The sequence below is a fragment of the Ipomoea triloba genome, chromosome 6 (assembly GCF_003576645.1).
Source record: "Ipomoea triloba cultivar NCNSP0323 chromosome 6, ASM357664v1".
NCBI classification, from domain to species: Eukaryota; Viridiplantae; Streptophyta; class Magnoliopsida; order Solanales; family Convolvulaceae; genus Ipomoea; species Ipomoea triloba.
The window spans coordinates 16,048,992-16,069,929 of record NC_044921.1 but is presented as its reverse complement, the minus strand read 5'-3'; the positions used below and the strand labels follow the sequence as shown (position 1 = coordinate 16,069,929).

The window sequence follows — 20,938 nt, the reverse complement described above, 5'->3', positions numbered from 1 at the left end:
ACATTGGCTTAAAATTGTCATTATAATGTTTACATATGATGTATTCTATTTTTTCGCATTTATTCCCACATATAACCACCCGTTCTGGTTTGAACTTTTTTTAAAAAAAATTATATTTTATATTTTTAAATAGTCCAAATTTAATAATTAATGTATTTTAATATTTTTTCCAGTTCAAAACTCGTCCGTTTCCGATTTTGGGTTTTAGTAAATCGAACCAGAACATTTGTAAGTTTTGGTCAGTTCGAATTGAACCATGATCATCCTTATATATAAACAATAATTTGGTAGAGAAGAAAAATAAATGACATAATAATTTTTAAGGATAAAAATGTCCGTTTAATATAAAAAAATTGTAACTTTTAAAATAATTGAGGGATTAAGGTAGATACATGAATAATTCAAGAGAAAAAAATACTATAAATAAATAATTAAAAGAAAAAAGTGTTATTTTTCCCCTTTAAACACTCTAGTTTAAACATAGTGTAATTAATACTTTGTTGAGATTAACACAATCAAAGAACTTGGTATCCTATTCAAATCAACTTACCCCTGCAGACTTGACCCATATTTCTGACCAAAACCTGTAAAAAAGCACTCAGACAACCAAATATGCGAAACATCTGTCCCTCCCTTGTCCTTTTTCTAAACCCCTCTCTCTCTCTCTCTTTCTTTCAAAATATACTTTAATTTCCTCTCTCACCATTTTCTTGAGAATAGAGTTCACTCTTCTCGCCTGTTTTCTCTCCAACTTTCACCGGAAAATGCTAACCCAAAACCCCATTGTGGCCGGGAAGTGCCCTCTCTGGGTACTTCTCCTTCTCGCCGTTATCCCTTTCGGAGTCCCCAAATCCACCATTGAACCATGCTCCAACTCCGACACTTGTTCTTCTCTCGTCGGCTACACTCTCTACACCGACCTTAAAGTCTCCGAGGTGGCTTCTCTGTTCCAGACCGACCCAATCGCCCTCCTCACGGCCAACGCCGTCGACATTTCCTACCCGGACGTCGAGAACCACATCCTCCCCGCCCGCCTCTTCCTCAAGGTCCCGCTCACCTGCTCCTGCGTCGACGGGATCTTCAAATCCGCCTTCGTCCACTACAAGACCCGCCCCTCCGACACGCTCTCCTTCATCGCCGACACTGTCTACTCCGGCCTCGTCTCCGCCGACCAGATTAAGGAGGGAAACCCCAACGCCGTCGGCTCCGACCCTTCCGTCCTCAATGTCGGAACTAACCTCTGGATTCCCCTCCCTTGTACCTGCTTCAATGGCACTGATAACAATCTCCCTGCCATTTATATGTCTTACGTTGTCAGCCCCGTCGACACTCTTGCCGGGATTGCTTCCACCTATTCCACCACTCTCACTGACCTCATGACTGTTAATGACCTGGGAAGCCCCGCCATCAAGGAAGGCGACATTCTTGCTATTCCCTTGTCCGGTAACTCATTATCACTTGGAGTGGACTAAATTTGGCACTTTTTTTTTTTTTTTTTTAAATTTTTTTTTATTCAGCTGTTAATATATTTGTAGTAGTATTGAGCATAAATATAATATCTTCAGTCAGCTTAGACTTTTAGTTGAGATGGAGTACATGCTTTAATTTAGCTTATCACTAAACCAAAAGTTATACCAAACTTTATTTCCTTATATTTGGCCCAACAAGTTGCATTATTGTTCTTGCCTCTTGGTGGAAATGCTTTCCTTATTGTTTCTCTTTTCTCCTTTTTCTTGTTTCATGTTTGAGTTTACATTGATGTTGTAAACAGATTTGCTGAGATTATGCTCAATCCTAGAATAGCAGGGAATTAAGAAAAAGCAGAATTCTACTAATCCTATATTAATAAGGAAAGCATATTCTTCTACTATTATTATATTATAACATTGATAGTTTGGGATATATTAGGTATCTAATGGATGTATGATGATATAAATGGACATTAGCAATGGTTTGTTTCCAAAAGAGAACTTGGATTAATTGGGAATTTATTTATTGAAGCTGGATAATAGTTTAAATTTCTGATTGAAGTAAGATATTAATGGAAGTTCTGTTTTTTTATGGAAAGTCTTGTTGTTAGGGGTTTCTCTAATGATGTCATTTCTGGCTTTAGTATACAAAAGCATGCTTTGTTTTGTAAAATTGACTGCTATAACTTGTCTGCCTGAGTTATATACAACTAATACAAGGACTTTATTGAACTGATGCTCCATTTTTTTTTCATACATTAGGAAACATTCTCTGCTTATGTTTCTTTATTTGTGTTATCCTGTTGTAGGGTTTTTCTTTGTTTCACACAATCACACTAGTGATTCTTGAATTGGGAGCTGAGCTAATTTTGATTGTGATGTTTAACATGATTTCTTCCTTAGTTTTCTTTTGCGCCTAATTCTTGGAAGAAAATTTGTAAAACTTGGTATATCATTCATGATTTCTTCCTTAGTTTTCTTTTGTGCTTAATTCTTGGAAGAAAATTTGTAAAACTTGGTATATCATAAAACCTCCCTTGTATGAATGCTGACTTTTATTTACTATCCTAAGGTTTTGCTCCTTGGTTTTGTTAAATTTGAAGGATGAATCATATGAGAAGAGAAAATATTTTATTAAATTAGTTGCTTCTCTAGATCTCAGTGATACCACCAGAGCCAAGGTTTTGTTTGAAGTATATGTTGCTAGATTACAACCTCCTTAGTTACATATGTTTATGCAATGCATTTAGGGTACTTGGAAAACTTCAACGCCTAATTTAATAGCTTCTTTTCAAACCTCTTAATTTTCTTATTTCAAAGCTGTTTGCACTGCCTTTGCCTGAAAAATGATACGTAGTAGCTTTGAATTCCTGCCAAATCCTCCCAAGGAAACAACTAATATTTCTAACATCAAAAGAAAAAAAATAAAAATAATAAAAAAGATAAACCAATTTTTCTATACACTCTCTTTATATTCTATAGTCTCAACATACAGCTTCACCATGAATTATTTCCCTTGTTTCCTTGGCCCTTCCTTCTGCTGCTGTCATTTTTATTTCTTATTTGTAAAAGTTTTTGACAGAAAGTCTTTTTGGACTTTATAGCTGTGTATGCATTTTTCTATAAATACATCTTTGTGCCTTTTCTTTATTAGACTCGGACACTAGGCACCAGAAGATTCTTTGAATTCCTTTATAATTGTTTATTAGTGATTGAAAATGGTGTTGTGATTGTGATTTTCAGCTTGTGCATCAAGTTTTCCAAAATACGCCTCGGATTTTGCTTTATCTGTGCCAAACGGGAGTTATGCTATAACAGCTAGTCACTGTGTTCAGTGCAGCTGTGGGCCAGGGAGTCGCAAGTGAGTTGAGGAGCGTCTTTGCAATATGTTTCAGTTATGGTTACCTTGATTTTTATGTAGTCTTACCATATTGCTGCCCGTTCTTCCACAGTTTGTACTGCATGCCAGCTTCGTTGGCAGTTTCGTGTTCAAGTATGCAATGCAAAAACAGCAATCTGATGCTCGGGAATGTTACGGTGCAACAGACCTCTGGGGGATGCAATGTGACCTCATGTGACTATGGCGGCTTTGTCAATAACACCATTGTCACTGTGTATGTTTGATTAGTTCTTAACCCTGAATCCCTTATCCTCAAGTTCTAATTGCATTTTACTTCTCAAGTTATAATAGGGGATTACACTCTTAACCTTGTTGCTTGTTCAAATAAATAGTTGTAGTAGTTTCTTAATTACTTGAAATGCTCATAAACTATCAGTGATGTATTCTTCTTAACACCTACAATTTCCTTCTTGTTCCATTGCAGATTATCCTCATCTTTGCAGCCCCGATGCCCAGGTAAACATCAACAAATTGCTATCTTAAGTGCCTGTTTGGTTGATAGGAATTGGAATTCAATTCGTTTCCTATCTTATTCTTTAGTCGGTAAAACTCCCTTGTTTGCTTGGAGGGAATTGCAATTCTGCGGAATTGCAATATCCTCTTTTCATGGAATTGAAATTCCACAGCACATGGAATTGGAAAAAAGTGTGTATTGACAAATTTGTCCTTAATTATTACTCCGTATTATTATTATTATTAGACAAGGGCATTTTAGACTTTTTAGTCTTTATATCACTCCTTCCATTTCAATTCTCAATAATTCTATTCCTGTCTACCATGGAATTTGAATTCCTACTTTATTCCCACCGTATTCTTTTCCCATGGAATTACAATTTCTTTCCCCCCTAATTCCCTCTTTTCGACCAAATGCCGTGCAATAGAAATAAGGAATAAAGCCACTATCAATCGGGCCTTTTGTGGTCATTTACACCATCTTTCTGATGACTTTAGTTTGTCTATATGATCTATGACTCAATATCTTAACATTCTCTTCTGATTGCCTCAGTGCATAATGGTTCTATGTTCTGGCATTCTGCAGTTTAATACCTTGAAAAAAGTGAAAAACTAGTTTCTAATTAGCAGTATATGCTGAACAACAATTGTCATCAAGTACTTAGCAATGCCTGGTTTAAAATTTTACTTATATAAAATATTTGACGGTTTGCTGTGGCTTCTATATATTAGTTAACATGCTGAAGGTGCTTGAGATTGTACAGTTTGTGGATTATTCTATTCTGTGTATCAATTTTGATGGCAATGCCTTTCATAGTCTGCAACGTTCTCTCGTGTTCTGAATCTTAAAATCTTAATGGTATTCACTGAATCCCGTTTTCTGATTTGCGTTTATTGCTTTTAATCCAAATGTATTCAGGGCCACAGCAATTTCCCCCGCTCAAGGCGCCCCCTTCATCAGTAGGTCCTGATATATTGTTTTCTCCTGCACCTGCACCTATCGAGGCCGGTGGTCCAACAAGGACAGCAAAGTCTTCTTCCGTGGCGCCTTCAACTGGCTCGGTTATAGCATTTCCACCTAAAAATGCTCCTTCCGGGAGTTCGTCGTCTGCTTGCACATTGCTAAGCCCCTTATCTAGATTTCCAAGTGCAGTTATGCTTGGCCTATTTCTCAAATATTGGATTTTTGTATAAGGGGACAAGGGGTTTTGGATTTCATGTTATGTTTTGTTTCTTCTCCCCTGATGTAGTTGTAGGGCTTTCATGGACATGTATTTTAATTATTTCTTACATTTAGAATCATTGGCTTTTCAATATCATCACTAATTTTATCAATTGCCCTCTTGTATTAAATTATTTTAATTTGTAAATCAATTTCATTAATTATAGGTAATAAAATATGAAATATACTTAAGGAAATTAAATTATAAAATTAACAAAACGTGTGTTCAAAACTATTTAGAAATTTTTTAAAATACATACTTATATTTATGCACTATATTAAAAATACAATATTAAAATGATAATTTTGTTAATTTTTAAACGTGATTATTTTAATTATAAATCCAAAAATATATATTATAATTATGGAAATTATATTATAGAATCTGCCAAATAAAATGGTGAAAAACACCTAAGAGGTGGTTATGTCAACTTTGCACAGGCGCTGCACGGGTGTCGCACAGGTGCTGCACGGGTGTGCGTTGCCTGTGCAGAAAAAATAATGTTCTAGAATTGGGAGACATTTGTATTTCGAGACTCTTTTTAAAAGTTAGATGAAGTAAAAAATAAAATTGACATGTAACAATTTAATAGGTATGCATTATAGTTAAATGCAATCATTAACTTTTAAAAGTATAAAAAAAATATAGGAATAATTTTCAAATTGGCCACTGAACGTAACATGATTTTATGTTGACTGATTGTTAAGTATTGTAATTTTATGTTGATTGATTTCAAATTTCAAACTAATTTTTTTTTTGTCTACAATCAGCGGGAAAATGGCACTTATGTTTTAATATATATATATATATATATATATATAATAATAATAATAATAAAGGCTCAATTTTTATGAATATTACAAACTTTGAATTTGTAATAATTATGAAATTGATCTGTCATTTTTAATTTTTTCTTTATTTTTTAGTTATTGATCAGTCAATTTGGCTGGATCAAATTAGTATGCAAGTTCTCATGGAAAGCATTGATCTCATTTGAACATGATCACATATAGGTTTGGCTCCCATGAGAATCATGCCTCAGGCGAGAACATATTGACAAATTCAAACCATTGATCTAATAGACCTAACAGTTGAAAGTAAAGGAAAAAATGAAGAGGCCGTTTTCATAAATATAAAATTTTTAAAAAATTTGTAATATTTATGAAAATGACATACTTCTTTTTCACTTTATTTCTTATCAATCAAATTTTGCATATTAATGGTTTTGATTTATTCATAGGTTTAACTGGATATATATATGTTAACATTTTATTATTATTATTATTATTGAAAGATCAAAGCCAATCAAATTGGTTGCAACGTCAATGGGAAAGATATCGTTTAATTTCTAAATCCTTGATGTGATAGATAAATAAAGAATGCAAGAATGTATAACAGGGGATGTAGCTCAGATGGTAGAGCGCTCGCTTAGCATGCGAGAGGTACGGGGATCGATACCCCGCATCTCCATGAAGTGCTGTTTTATTTTGTTTTTAAGAGGGGTTCACATTTCATAATGTACACAAATCGTTGTATCTACCGATTCTAAACGTTGACACGTCAGGCTGGATTATTATAAACTCTTCACTGACAGTAATTTGATAACCTAAGATGTGCTGTGCAATCTCATTGCATTGAGTAAAAATAACCTAAGATGTGCTGTGCAATCTCATTGCATTGAGTAAAAATTACTCTTGGCTGAGCGCTCCTAGACCAAGGCGAATGCTTCCTAGGAGGTCGAATTTGGTCGAGTTAACTCGCTCTTTAGGCCACGCCTAGGAGGCCGAATTTGGTAGAGTTAGCCGAGTTAACTCGAGCGAGTTGACCTTGTTAATTTTATTATTATTTTTATATATATTTAAATTTATTTATTTATATAAGTAAGAGAAGTAAGATATATAAGATAATATAATATAATATAATATATGATATACACCCACACACATGAATTAATTTTTTGTTTTTATAGGTCGCCGCTTAGAACCGTCTAGGTACCGCCTAGACCGCTTAGGCGCTAGGCACTAGTCTACCGCCTGACTAGCGCCTAACGCCTATTACAACCATGGTAAAAATTCAATACTTCTGTTCCTAAGATGTGCTGTGCAATCTTATTGCAATGAGTAAAAATTCAATACTTCTGTTTCTAAGATTGATAACTCTTTAATGACATTTTTAGTTCATGGAATAGGTTAAAAATATTACATATTGTCGTTGAAATAACATTCATAAGAATAACTCATGCACGAATGGCCGATTGCACAAGTCCATACCAAATGAAGAAAAAAAATCTCACCCATATAGATCACTAAAATGGATGCACCAGATTAATTCTTACTTATCATCTAAATATGTTGTGATTATAATATATATATATATATATATATATATATATATATATATATATATATATATAAAATATTTTGGTGTATCGACTAATTCACCACTTACACCACTTGAATTCATGTAAGCACAACATGTTTATAATATTAGTGATAAACAGTTTAATATGTCAATTTGAACCTAATGGTACATTTTTACTGATTTAAAAGGTCATAATGGAGGTTTTGTTTTTTTTAAAAAAAAATTATTTTAAGGGATCTAGTTACACTATTTCCTCTATCTAGTGAAATTATTTGGCATTATTTATTTATTTATTTATTTTAACTTGGAATGGTCAACAACTCATAAATGGAGTAAAGTTTAGGAACACCTTATTAAAAAGCAAAAGCCTAGACAAAAGTTGCTAGGAACTAAAACTCTCCCTAGCTAGTCCAGTAACAACAAATGATCTACAAGTTGGATACACAACATAACATCGATGAGCATCCAAGATGAAAGTGTACGTAGATGTTGATCCAAAAGGTGCCTAGGGACACAGAACAAAGCAGAGAATCCCCAGTCTGTTGGTTTCATCCAGGAATACAAAGGAATGTTTACCAATAAGGTAATTCTCTCGTAAAAAAGCAATCAAGTTTGTGTGAGATTCATCGGAGCATCCGACTAATATAGTATTAGGATCAAATCTACATTACTATATCAAAAGTTTTAGCTGGTGCAACTTAATTTCCTTATATACCATATTTTAAAAAGGCATCCCTCTACTCACAAATTCTCCCTCCCAACATCAGCTAGGCTTAACTACTCTCCAATAGCACTTGTTAGGATCAAGTACTTACCACTGCGCCTAAATCTATAACTCACAACGAAGGCGTAACTTTATTTCCTTATATACCGCCACATTTTCGAGAGACAATGTGCTAGATTTGGTCTTTCACCGATTTCCGACCAACAATCCTCCTAGTCACTAATTGTTGGACTTGATCCTTCACCTACCTCCGCCCAACATATAGTCACAGATGATAAATCACAAGAATGTATTCTTATTTCGAGACTAAGAGCACGCGTGTAGCTTAGTCAATATATATAACCAAAAGTGCATGTAATCAAAAGAAATGAAGGTTGCTTGAAAGGGTGTTCGAGTGGGTGGAACATGATTCTCATATCATACCTTGACGGTCAAAACCTTCTCTTTCTAGTGCGATTTACCTTTTTTTGTATGGTTTGCGGGTTATTATTACATACGCAGTAATCATGGTTGCAAGTTAAACATAATATATATAAAATAAATGTGTAGTTTCATTATCAATTTAGAGTTTTAGTTGAGACGAAACACATGATGATTTAATTTGGCAGGATGAATACATCTTCGAATTTGTACAACCCCAACCCCAACCCCCATCCTGAGAACTCATGTATGCTAAAATTAACTTGCACAGAAAAAAGAAGTTTCAAAGAGCTTAGTGGAGTGCACATTGTACCCGATTTAGTATGAGCTAATTAAATACAGAGAGAAGATGAAATTTAAAAACCAAAAAAGAATTAGTCTTCTTCTTCATCAGTGACAAACTTTCCAGTGCCTGGATTGATTGCTGCAAAGAAGAAGAAAGCAACGTTAAACAAGATCAAGGGCTCGATTTCGCCAATGGGCACACCAGTCTCGATGTTGAGCTGCGCAAGTGCCCCTTTCCCAGTAATAATCTCTCCAATTATAGAGAATGCAATCCCCAGTTGTGCCAATCTCCCCACAAACAGCTCGTTTGATTTCGTGAATCCGAACAGTGGACCTGCACCATTCATTACTCAACATCAACAATTCTTCAAACTTTGAAAGAGTAAAAGTTATTAGGGTCAGTTACTTTTTTTTTTTTTTTTTTTTTTGAGCGACGACGAAACCCGTACTCAGAGTCAGGGTGCACACTGTGTAAATCTTGCATTGTGACTCTAATCAGCAAAGAATTACAAGTAAACTAACATAGGTTGTGCATAGTTAACCAGTTCAAACCAAAAAGGTTAGGACTATTCCTATTGGGAGTCGAATTTGTAATCTTGTAGTTATTAAATTAACAGTATGACCAATTTGACTGGAGTTATTCCGGATTGGTTATTTTTTTGAGTGACCACGAAACCGTAGCCATTACCAGGGTCAGGGTGTACACCCTGGTCGGCAAAGAACCACAATGATCTAAATCAACTTAGATTGCACATAGTTAATTAGTTCAAACAAAAAAGGTCAAGACTGTTCCTACAGGGAGTATAATTTGTAATCTTGTAGTTACCAAGACAACAACTTGATCAATTTGACTAGTTGTCTTAGACCAGTTACTTTTGACGGGTCAAATGATGTATTTCTTCTCAATTAAAAAGCTAAATTGATAGTTGAATTACATATGTGTTATTTATGCTCAAAAACTGTAATTACCTCCTTCCTTGAGGCCCAGAGCTGACCGGAAACCTTTCCCCGGCTGGATGACGGCGCGGTCGAGTCCGGTGGCGGGTTCAGGGTCATCCACGAACTTGCCCCTATCACCCAAAGCTCCAATGGCTCCCAGCAGATTGAAGAGGATGAAGAACAACAACAGAGGCTCTGCCTCATAAATTGGAATCCCAGTTTCCAGGTTCAGTTGTGCCAATATCCCCTTTCCTGTTATTGCTTCCCCCAGCAAAGATGCCTGCAACATGTTGTAAGGTAAGTCTAAAACCATTCTCGAGGTGATTCCACCCCTTCCCAATTTCCATAAGTCCGTGTGAACAGATTTTGGTGATTGAATGCTTGAGATCAATGGTTCAGATTTTGCCAACTGTACAATTGTGCAATTGTATTTGTACAGTTACACAATTGTACAGTTGGCGAAATCTAAGCCTGATCTCAAGCATTTAATGGCGCAGATCTGTCCACACGAACTCATGGAGGGGTGAACTCATTTGGCCATGACTCTTAAGTCTAATTATGACTATTTCTATCTATGATTATGAATTGTGAATAATCAATGATGTATGTTACTATAGAATTCTATACTGAACAGAAGCTGAAAATGGATTAATGCTCCCATAACTCAATCGGTATATATAAAGAAAAAAAAATGAGACATACCGCAAAACCAATCATAGCCACACGACCAACAAAGAGCTCATTTTGCTTGGTGAACCCAATTCCTCCTGAAGTACCAAAAATGCCATCCTCCACCTTAGGCTTGGGCTGAACAACCTGCATGTTAATTTCATACATTGAACATTATATCACAATTATTACATATATATATACCAATTTAAAAAGTTGAACCATAAAAGAAAAACCCATAAACCAAATTAAATGACCTTCTTTGCTGGTGGGGCTTTGGCTTTTGACTTGAAGAGAGCAACAATTCTTGTAGAAGAAAAAGAAGAAGAAGAAGAGGAAGAAGAAGAAGAAGGAAGGGGCAAGAGAAAATGTTGTTGGATTGATGGCTTTGGTTTTAGGGTTTGAAGGAAAGTGGATTGCCTCTTGAGGTCCAATGCAGGGGAAGAAGCATTGGCAGTGAGCAACATGGTTTGTGCCATCAGATCTCTCTCTCAGATCAGATCAATTTTTTTTCTTTAATTTCTTGGTGTTTTGTGTTTTATATATACACACAACACACAAGATTAGAGGAGTAGAGGGTTTGTTTTTCTTTTTCTTTTTGGTATACACATGTAATAATAATGGGAGTGCAGTGCATATATATGTTTGTGGTTGTTATTGATTCTAAGGCAGGGGAGATAATCGAAATGTACTTTGAAGAGAGATTGGTGTTTTCCATCAGTGGAGGTGGATAGGGTTTTAGAGTTGCATAGAGTGACCACGTCTCCCTCTCCCTTGCCATTCTTCATGTCTTTTAACTTTTGGAATAGTAGCCAATTATCACCTCCTCTCATCTACTTAATGTTGTTTGTATTGAAGTTTAAAACTCAATTTTTACTAATTAGTTATAAATATAATGTTGAGTTTGAGAATGTGGCAAGTGTTTTGTTCATTTTGTTAGTGTATAACTTGCTCATAAAGGTCATGTTTGGTAAATGGAGGTTAGCGTTAGCTGATTGGTTAGAATGTATGATTAGTTGATAACATTAGTTGATTGTAGAAACGTGTTTGGTAAGTTAGTTGCTAGTTGATAGCTGTTTGGTATATATAATTTCTTTTCTCAAAAAGCTAATTGAAAATGTTGTTTTCAGTAGCCTTTTGAATTTTAGCACTTTTGAGTTACAAAAAGCTTATTAACTAAACACTTATATTAATTTTTTAAACTAAGTCAAACAATTAATAGTGGTCAAAATTGGTTGATAGGCTAATTATTTACCAAATAGGGCCAAAAGGCGAAACTCCTAGTCCCAGTTTGACAGGTAGGATCCATTGTACTCCACAAGAGGGTGAAACTCTCATACTGCTGCTGTTGGGGCTCGATTCTACGTTCTTACCCATAATTTGTCACCCAAGAATTAACTGAGCTATCGGTGTTGCTAGTATATAACTGATAGAACGAATTGCCTTGATTATAATCGGCATACTTACGAATTATAATTCTAATGATGTAATATAATTGCATTTATTGTTCGGTTCAAGTTTTTGACACTTCACCTAATAAGACCTGACCTTTTTTCTGCATATTTAATTAGCTTGACTTGTCCACAATTTATATATTTTATAAGTTTATTTTTTTTAAAAATGTAAATACTAGTAAATTTGTAAGTTAGGCTTAGAATTATTTGAACTTCATTCAAATCATGATAGTCTCAAGTTTAAGTTAATTTAAACTAACATATATTTATAGTAAATAATATGCACGAGTGCCATAAAACAACATTTGCTATTCCATTTCCTTTTGAAAACAACCTTTTCTTCACCCAATTGGCACCATACATCTTTCAACATGTGGGTCTTGTTTCATCTTATTAATGTTACAAATGATACATAAATATGAAATTGTGTGGAACGTACAAGTGGCAAACTCAATAAATTATGGAGAATAAGAATATGACACAATTATTTATTTTATATTTTCGTATCTTTACTTTTCAAAAAATGTTAGTTTTTCTCACATGCGTTTTCTATATTAAAGAGTTATGGGTTACATCTTACTCTTGAATAGGAGTTAAACTTAACGAGCGTGACAGAACAAATTATACCATTGGCCATGATTGTATATGGAAAATTTAATTTCTAATGCACAATAAGTCAAGTTTTATGTAATATACTAAAAATAAACTTGCAATGTACTAAAAATAAATATTTAATAAATGAACTTGTAATATACTAAAAATGAACACTCAATATAATAAAAAGGAACATTTATTTATATTAGTGGTCCACATTGCAATATGGATCATGGTTCACAGTATGATAATTGACGTTAGGAGGTAGCACAAGCTAAGTTTAGATTAGTTTTACAATGGTGAGGTATTGAGTACCATATATTGAAGTTTTTAGCATAAAAGTTATTTTGTGGTACAAATATATGTGAGATTTACTTCTGATTTGGGTAAGGTCAAAGTGTATTTGCACTCTTCATAATGAGACGAAGAAATTGATATATTGTACGCTTAAAATGGATAATGGTGAATGAGAAATTGATTCTCATGGTAAAAACATTTGTTTCACGTTAGTTTGGGAAATGAGTTTGCACGCACATTTGTTACAGACACCACATGAGGAGGGGGGGGGGGTGCTTATTCACCACAACACAAAAAAAAAAAAAAAACAAAAAAACAAAAAAACAAAAAAGAAGGAAAACAAAGATAAGCTATATTCTCTACTAAAATTGGTCCACTCTCAAATATGGTATCATTCATAAGTTTTTTTTTTTTTTTTTCAGAAAGAAACTATTTTTCTTTATATTCAGAGCGGGTAAATTGGTACCATGGGTTGGGTGCTATTTAGTGAAGGTGGCACAAATCGTAAGTGTCCGGAAAGCCCTTAACTGGTTAAAAGAGTTGTAGATAAATAATATAGATGTAGAGACGGATGCTCAATTAGTCATTACTACTTTGCATGGTACTAGTTTTAATTCTGAGTTTGGCACTATTGTTTCTAATATTAAAGAAGCTGAGAAGCAATTTAGCGATGTTAGCTTCAATTTTACTAAACGGTCTGCGAATCAGGCAGCGCATGCTTTTGCTTGGTAGACAGTTTCTATGTCTAACCTGTGTGAGTGGCATACCACTCCCCCTTCTTTTGTTCATGACATTCTTATTCTAGATTCAAGCTTAAGAATTAAATTTTCCTTTTCAAACAATAAAAACATAAAAAAGAAAATTAATATAAATGATATATCAAAAAATAAAGAATCAAGCTATAGGGACGAAAAGTTTTCGCCATATAATGTGACAATATATAATTCGTATTTTATTAATATGTAATTTTTTTATTTTTTTTTTAGTGTGGGGTGAGACCAATCGATATAATTCATGGTAACTAATGAATAAGAACAAATTTATTACCAAGTCAGATGGTTAAAATTTTTTTATTCCTGTAATTTTACAATTATATATATATATATATATATATATATATATATATATATATATATATAACTATTATTACTTCTTATTTTTATCATTTTCTCTCTATGTTTGTATACACGTGAGCATGAAATTTGAGGATGGCATATTGGTGAAATATTCCTAGATAATAATTGTGGTTCCTAAGGAGTGTGATCACAAACTTGACATCCCCACAGTTGTTGGAATTTCCAAGTCACTTGACAGCCACAAAATGATGTAGTTGTAGGATCTTGTTATCTGAGTGAGACCCACAAGGCAAAAACCTTTGAACTAAGTGGTCCTTAACTTTATTTTCTAGATGTTTCCTTCTATCAAGCTTGAAAACCAACAAATATCTTTAAAAGAAATAAATTAAGATTAAGTTTTTAAGTATAAGTAATTATAGACACGTATTAGTGTTATTATTAGTTTTTATTTTGGATATTGTAGGCTTGGTTAGATAGAGCTTATTTTAGACGTTTATTTTCAATTATAGATAAACTCTAAGCTCTATTTCGTAAAACATGGGGAACTTAAAATAATAGTTTATTTTGAAATCTAATTAATGTAACATTTCAAAATAAGCTCCTGAATTTTTAAATTTTTTCCTTTTTATCATTATTAATTTACAAAAATAACACCATATATCCTTCATTCATCAAAATCTATCTTAATATCTTAATTTATCCTTTTATGTCATTTTACACTTATCAGCTAATTCAACAATTAATTTTACCAAACACTTTAGTTTCAATTAGTTAGCTTAACTATGGCCCTGTTTGGTAAATGACTGTTGGCTGATTGGGTTGGCTGTTTGGGTTAGAAGGTATGATTTGTTAATAATATTGGCTGATTGTAGAAAGTTGTTTGATAAATTAGCTGTTAGCTGATAGCTGTTTGATATAATTTATTTTCTCAAAAAGCTAATTGAAAAGGCTGCTTTGAGTAGCTTTTTGGATTTTAACATTTTGGAGTTACAAAAAACTTATTAACCAAACAACTAATAGTGGTCAAATAAGCCAAAATTGGCTGATAGGCTGATTATTTACCAAACAGAGCCTATTAGTTACTAGCGCCGTACTAGCTTTTCAATTTATCTCAATTTTGATTTCTTATATTGATAAATTTTTGTCAATGACCTTGTGATCTAGTGGCACTTGGTTACACCCCTATGTAGAAGGGGGTGGGTTCGAGTCTCAGAAGAGGCGTTGCTGTCTCTTTGTACTTCAGTGGGTATACTACATTGTAAATATATATATAGAGTAGAGTTCAGGTGCGGTCGCGTCTTAACGTGTGGTCAGTGCGGCCGCAACACTAGGTATACAAATATACATCACCCAATGTTAGAAAATCCACAACACAAATATGCATCATTAGGTACGCATCACCAAAAAACACACCTCTAGGTATGCAAATATACACCACACAGTGTTCAGAAATGCAAAATTAGGGGCAGTGAAGTTATGGTGCATTATTTTGGGTGGGTTGTGTGTTTTTTGGTGTTTTTATGTATTTTCATTGTTGCGCATTTTCTTAACAGTAGTGGTGTATTTTGTTAGTACTAGTGGTGTATACCGCACCAACCGCACAGGAAGGCGCGAACATATTTGAGCATATATATATATATATATATATATATATATATATATATTTATTTATTTATTTATTTATTTATATTTATATATATAGCCTTGCTCATGTGCGGCCCATCTGCCCCATGTGGATGTGTGGCTAATTACAACCCATTAGATTAAATAGATCCAATGATTCACATTGATCAAGACTCTTCCAATATTTTCGCGCACGTTTTTCTACCACGCGAACTGCAAGGGTAAACTCCTCATAGGGCACCGGAATAGGGCGAATCACATTGTTGTGTGTTTTATTTGGGTAATTGGTGTATTATTAGGCATACTCTTGTGTATTTGTAGATTCATGATGGTGCATTGATGATAGTTGAGTGTAGTGGATTTAAAATTAGTCTCTTTGTTCTACATATGTGAACACTTGTTTGCATATTTATGCACATAGTGGTGTATAATATGATAACTTATTATGCTTTAAACAGGGTAGACAACTAGACAATATTAATGCGTGATGCATTATTATTCAGATTCTTATGCATTTGTGTGTATATAATTATGCATTATTGCAGTGTTCTTGTGCTTTTATACAATGGGGGCTAAATCTTAAAATGAATTTGACAGTTGTGCATTTCTGAATACTTATGGTGTTTTTTTATTTAAATAATGCTGCATAATTCGACTATCTGTTGTGCTTTAAATACTGAGTGAAATTGTGCATTATTATTTTGACTCTAGGGCATTTGACTATTTGAGTGTACATAGTTGTGCATTTTTTATAGTTTTGTTGTGCTTTAACACAATGACAGTTATATCTTAAAATGAGTTTGACAGTTATGCATTATTGAACACTTATGGTGCTTTTTAATTTAAATAATGGTGCATAATTTGACAATCTGTTATGCTTTAAATACTGGGTGAAAATTACATTGTCAATTTTACAGTTGTGCATTTCTAGACCGTAATGGTACATTTTCATGTGCTTGGTGGTGCATAATAAATAAGAGTTGTTTTAGAGAAATTATCTAAATTATCTCCAAACCCCCCCCCCCCCGCCCCCAAATGCTCCCCATTGAACCCTTTTTCAATATAATTTTCAATATAACTTTAGTAATATCATCTTAATTAGTTGGGTCTCTCATCATATGATTATCTTTATCATTACTTCATAGCTAAGATTTAATACTCTTACTTCACTTCAAATAATTAGAACCGTTTAATATATAGTCTATGATTATTTATGTTACATCTCAACAATCACATTTACTACAAATTTATTCTCAATCATAACATAATATATTAAAAACTCAACAGAAAGAGAAAAAAAATTAAATTTAATACTCTTACTCCACTTCAAATAATTAGAACCGTTTAATATATATAGTCTATGTTATTTATGTTACATCTCAACAATTACATATGATATTACTACAAATTTATTCTCAATCATAACATAATATATTAAAAACTCAACAGAAAGAATAAAAATAAAATAGATACCTTAACATGATAATGTGAGCTTACATAATATATTAAAAACTCAACAGAAAGAGCAAAAATAAAATAGATACCTTAACATGATAATGTGAGCTTGCGGGATATGTGAAGTTGATAATAATCACAACAATTATATCAGATTATCATTACTTCATACTTCATAGCTAATAAGATTTAATACTCTTACTCCACTTCAAATAATTAGAACCGCTTAATTTATAGTTTATGATTATTTATGTTACATCTCAACAATCACATATGATATAACTACAAATTTATTCTCAATCATAACATAATGGGGGTGTTTGGCAAACGGCTGATGGCTTATAGCTGATAGCTGGTTGGTTTAGCTAGTAGTTGATGGCTGATTGCGTTAACTGGTTTGACCAGCTGGTCGTATTAGCTGGTTATAAAAAACTGTTTGGTAAATTAGCTGGTTACTAGTAGCTGATTGAATGTAAAATGACATTTAAGGGTATGTGTGTATTTTATTATTTCAACCTTTAAATATAACAAACCTTCCACCCATTTATAAGTAAATTCCATTGATTTCAAAGGACAAAATAGTCAATATACTCATTAATCCCAACAAGCTAATAGAAAAAGCTACATTCATTAGCTTTTCAATTTTCAGCTTATTGGCCCAATAAGCCAAGGCTAATAAGCCATTTACCAAACACTTCAAAATAGCTTATTGGTAGGTCAAAGAAGCTAAACTTGATCAAATAAGCTAAAATTTGGCTGATAAGCCAATAACCAAACACCCCCAATATATTAAAAACTCAACAAAAGGGGCAATTTAATACCCTCATAACATAATATATTAAAAACTCAACAAAAGGAGCAATTTAATACCCTTACTCTACTTTGTTTTTTGAGTACTACTGACTCCGTGCACAAAGAGTCAGCATTGCCTTCACTGAGACTCGAACCCACTCTTTCCATATGAGGTGCAACCAAGTACCACTAGACCACAAAGTCATTGGCACTCTTACTCTACTTCAAATAATTAGAACCATTTAATTTATAGTCTATGATTATTTATATATGTTACATATCAACAATCACATATGATATTACTACAAATCAAATAATTAGAACCATTTAATTTATAGTTTATGATTATTTATATATATATGTTACATATCAACAATCACATATGATATTACTACATATCAAATAATTAGAACCATTTAATTTATAGTCTATGATTATTTATATATGTTACATATCAACAATCACATATGATATTACTACAAATTTATTCTCAATCATAACATAATATATTAAAAACTCAACAAAAAGAGCAAAAATAAAATAGATTCCTTAACATGATAATGTGAGCTTGCTGGATTATTTATGTTACATCTCAACAAATTTATGCACAAGAATAATGCTGGACTTATATCAGAGCCAGGTTTTGATCCTGGGACCTGTGGGTTATGGGCCCACCACGCTTCCGCTGCGCCACTCTGATATTAACATTTTTTAAAAAGCTTTGAATATTAACTATTTGGTTTTAGTAAAATTTCTCCCGCAAACCGAATGCCGTAAGCCTATCACTCTATTGTTATAGTAGACCAAAAAAAAAAAAAAAAAAAGCCTAGATGCATAGTCAAATTTGGCATCGATACCATACAACCACAAAAAGGAAAATATATTTTGTATTTCTTTTAAAAAACACAATCACGCAATCCTATTCTGATATCATTTGACCTCTATATATGTGTGAACCTTTAACTTTCAATTTAACAATCACATTGATGAATATATTAAACTCAATTCAAACTTTTAAGTCTAATAAGAGTGGCATAAACCCAAGGCAAATCATGTGAGTAGCATGGTTGTTGGATAAATTAAAGACCGAGTCTCACGAAAACACTCTATTTGCGTAAATGTTGTTAAAAAACTAGTATAAATAGTTAAGCCCATGTCTAGTTTAAGACGGCCTCATTTTAAAACACTTGTAGGGTCGATGTGAACTTTTTGTGGAGGTCAACTTATCACAAAGCTAACTATGCAAACCGAGGTCATAGGGAGTGAGAGGTTGATCATCAGGCCTGAGGCAAGTCCATCTTAGATCGATTGGGCACCAGGGTGCAAATATGAAAACGGTTGGGCTCGAGACCAAGGGTGAATAGTGAACCCATATCAAAATTCTACCGTTAGAAATATTTTTTTATGGTGGTTTGACAACAAAATAAATGCTTTCAATAAAGATTGACTTGAATTTTACTATTTTTAAAGGGGACCTGAATGAGCTCCTATAAGGTTATGGATAATCTCGTGGCTCCTATAAGGTTATGGATAATCTAGTGTACTTTATGGTGACTAGCTCAACTTTCTTTGGCTTGTTATGGTGACTAGCTCAACTTTCTTTGGCTTGTGCTCGAGCTTGTGTGCACTAAGCTCACATCGAGGATAACCAAGCTCATGATCTACCGAGCTCACACTCGTCTTGCTCTAGGAAGTCAAGCTCATGAACTTCTGAGCTTGCGTTGAAGGGCTTGCCTCGTTCTATGGAGTCGAGGTCATGATTTGTGGATCGGATTTGTCTCGCATTAAGAAGTCAACTGAGCCCATGATGAATTGAAGGATTTGTTTTTGTCTGAGAAACCAAACTCATGACTTGTCGAGCTCACATCTAAGTCGATTGAGCCCGATCAATCGAGCCCGAGCCCATGATGAATTGAAGGATTCATTTTTCTCTAACTTGTCAACTCACTCCAAAGTGAGGTCATGCTCCGACTCCTATGATTTGTTGAGTTCCATGGGATTACTGCCCCCATAAAAGAGTGTCTTTTACCAATATATTTCACAACCTTTAAATTGTATAAATATATTTATTTTAGTCCAAACTCACATATTTTTTCAATGTGGGATAAATGTTTCTTCAAAGTCTTCTCAAGACTCTTTTTCTCAACTTTATGGGTATATTTTGATAATCAATTTCTTACTCACCCATTTTTTCATTTTGAGTGTACAAATATATAAAAATTCTTCTCGCATATGAGAATCTAATTTAACTTTAACCTCTAACTCAAATCGGTAATAGATACTACTCAAAATGACTACTCTCTATCATTTTTATGCTAATATTACAAGGCCAGGGTTTTACCTTTCAAAACAGAGGAAAACATATAATTGATGAAGAAGCAAGCCGTGAATATTGCATCATCCCAAAATTGCATATTAGAAACATGCATTTGAAATAACAGAGCTCTTACCATTTCAAGCACATGTTTTTTTGTTTTTTTGTTTTTGTTTTTTTTGTTTTTTGAGGGAGGGAGGCTTAGAATGTCAATTTGTGATAGTTTATCACTTTATCCACACAAAAGGTTCGACAGAAAATGAGAAAATACCATTTCAAATCATGTATGACTTAAAATATAATGATATATATGAAAATGATTACTCTTAAGCGTTATTATCACCCTGCAATACTTAAACATGAACAATGAATTGATTGAGTTTAAATATGTACATTAAGCACAAAAGTGAGAATAACTCTGATCTGAACAATTTTTCATTAAGCATAACCATGTTATATGAGAGAATTATCAATGAATAAAAGAAAAATACATGCATCTAATTTTAAACACAACTCGACAATGACAAAAAACATTAGAATAAATTGACGCTAAGTGAGCACTTGCTCATTTATTAACTCTATGAATCAAACTCACACGACGATGTTTAAGAAATTGCTAGGACTCACACTTTAATGAGGAAGCAATGTTAACTATTCTGTCTTTTATAGACATAATAAATAGGGTAAGAGTATTTATCTTATATACATTGATGATATTAAAGACTATTTCTGGAACTAAAGTAGCACAATCCAAGCAATGAATTTGCATATCACAAAGAAAGTAAGCATTGGACTGGAAGAAATCGGTTTAATGAATTGCAAATGGATTCAAACGTCAAACTCCTACTAGATTAGGGGAAGCTTATTCTAGATCTAGGAAGATATCTACG

At 33.4% G+C, this 20,938-nt stretch overlaps 2 protein-coding genes and 2 non-coding genes across 4 annotated transcripts; 2 read left to right on the top strand and 2 right to left on the bottom strand.

The window, feature by feature from the left end:
* The first annotated feature begins 643 nt into the window (after window positions 1-643).
* LOC116021766 (lysM domain-containing GPI-anchored protein 1-like) lies at window positions 644-5,157 on the top strand. The gene is made up of 5 exons (XM_031262241.1): window positions 644-1,443; window positions 3,213-3,330; window positions 3,422-3,583; window positions 3,794-3,825; window positions 4,742-5,157. Exons 1-5 carry the CDS (start codon window positions 765-767, stop codon window positions 5,014-5,016), a joined length of 1,266 nt encoding a protein of 421 aa, XP_031118101.1. The 5' UTR covers window positions 644-764; the 3' UTR covers window positions 5,017-5,157.
* Window positions 5,158-6,442: 1,285 nt separating this feature from the next.
* On the top strand, window positions 6,443-6,515 carry TRNAA-AGC. The gene has a single exon. It is a non-coding gene; the product is annotated as a tRNA-Ala (tRNA).
* Window positions 6,516-8,684: 2,169 nt separating this feature from the next.
* Window positions 8,685-11,039, bottom strand: LOC116022730 (photosystem II 22 kDa protein, chloroplastic). Its single transcript, XM_031263581.1, has 4 exons — window positions 10,701-11,039; window positions 10,477-10,590; window positions 9,805-10,054; window positions 8,685-9,169 (listed from the first exon to the last, which is right to left on the bottom strand). The coding sequence occupies exons 1-4, from the start codon at window positions 10,920-10,922 to the stop codon at window positions 8,925-8,927; spliced, it is 831 nt and encodes a 276-aa protein (XP_031119441.1). The 5' UTR covers window positions 10,923-11,039; the 3' UTR covers window positions 8,685-8,924.
* Window positions 11,040-18,362: 7,323 nt separating this feature from the next.
* On the bottom strand, window positions 18,363-18,434 carry TRNAM-CAU. Its single transcript has one exon. It is a non-coding gene; the product is annotated as a tRNA-Met (tRNA).
* Between the last annotated feature and the right edge of the window lie 2,504 nt (window positions 18,435-20,938).

Coding starts and splice junctions, on each gene's coding strand:
- LOC116021766 (XM_031262241.1), top strand. CDS start 765: ATGCTAACCCAAAACCCCATTGTGGCCGGGAAGTGCCCTCTCTGGGTA. Junction 1,444..3,212: donor TCTTGCTATTCCCTTGTCCG/GTAACTCATTAT, acceptor TGTGATTTTCAG/CTTGTGCATCAAGTTTTCCA. Junction 3,826..4,741: donor TTTGCAGCCCCGATGCCCAG/GTAAACATCAAC, acceptor AAATGTATTCAG/GGCCACAGCAATTTCCCCCG.
- LOC116022730 (XM_031263581.1), bottom strand. CDS start 10,922: ATGGCACAAACCATGTTGCTCACTGCCAATGCTTCTTCCCCTGCATTG. Junction 10,591..10,700: donor AAGCCCCACCAGCAAAGAAG/GTCATTTAATTT, acceptor ATTAACATGCAG/GTTGTTCAGCCCAAGCCTAA. Junction 9,170..9,804: donor TCTGGGCCTCAAGGAAGGAG/GTAATTACAGTT, acceptor TGAATGGTGCAG/GTCCACTGTTCGGATTCACG.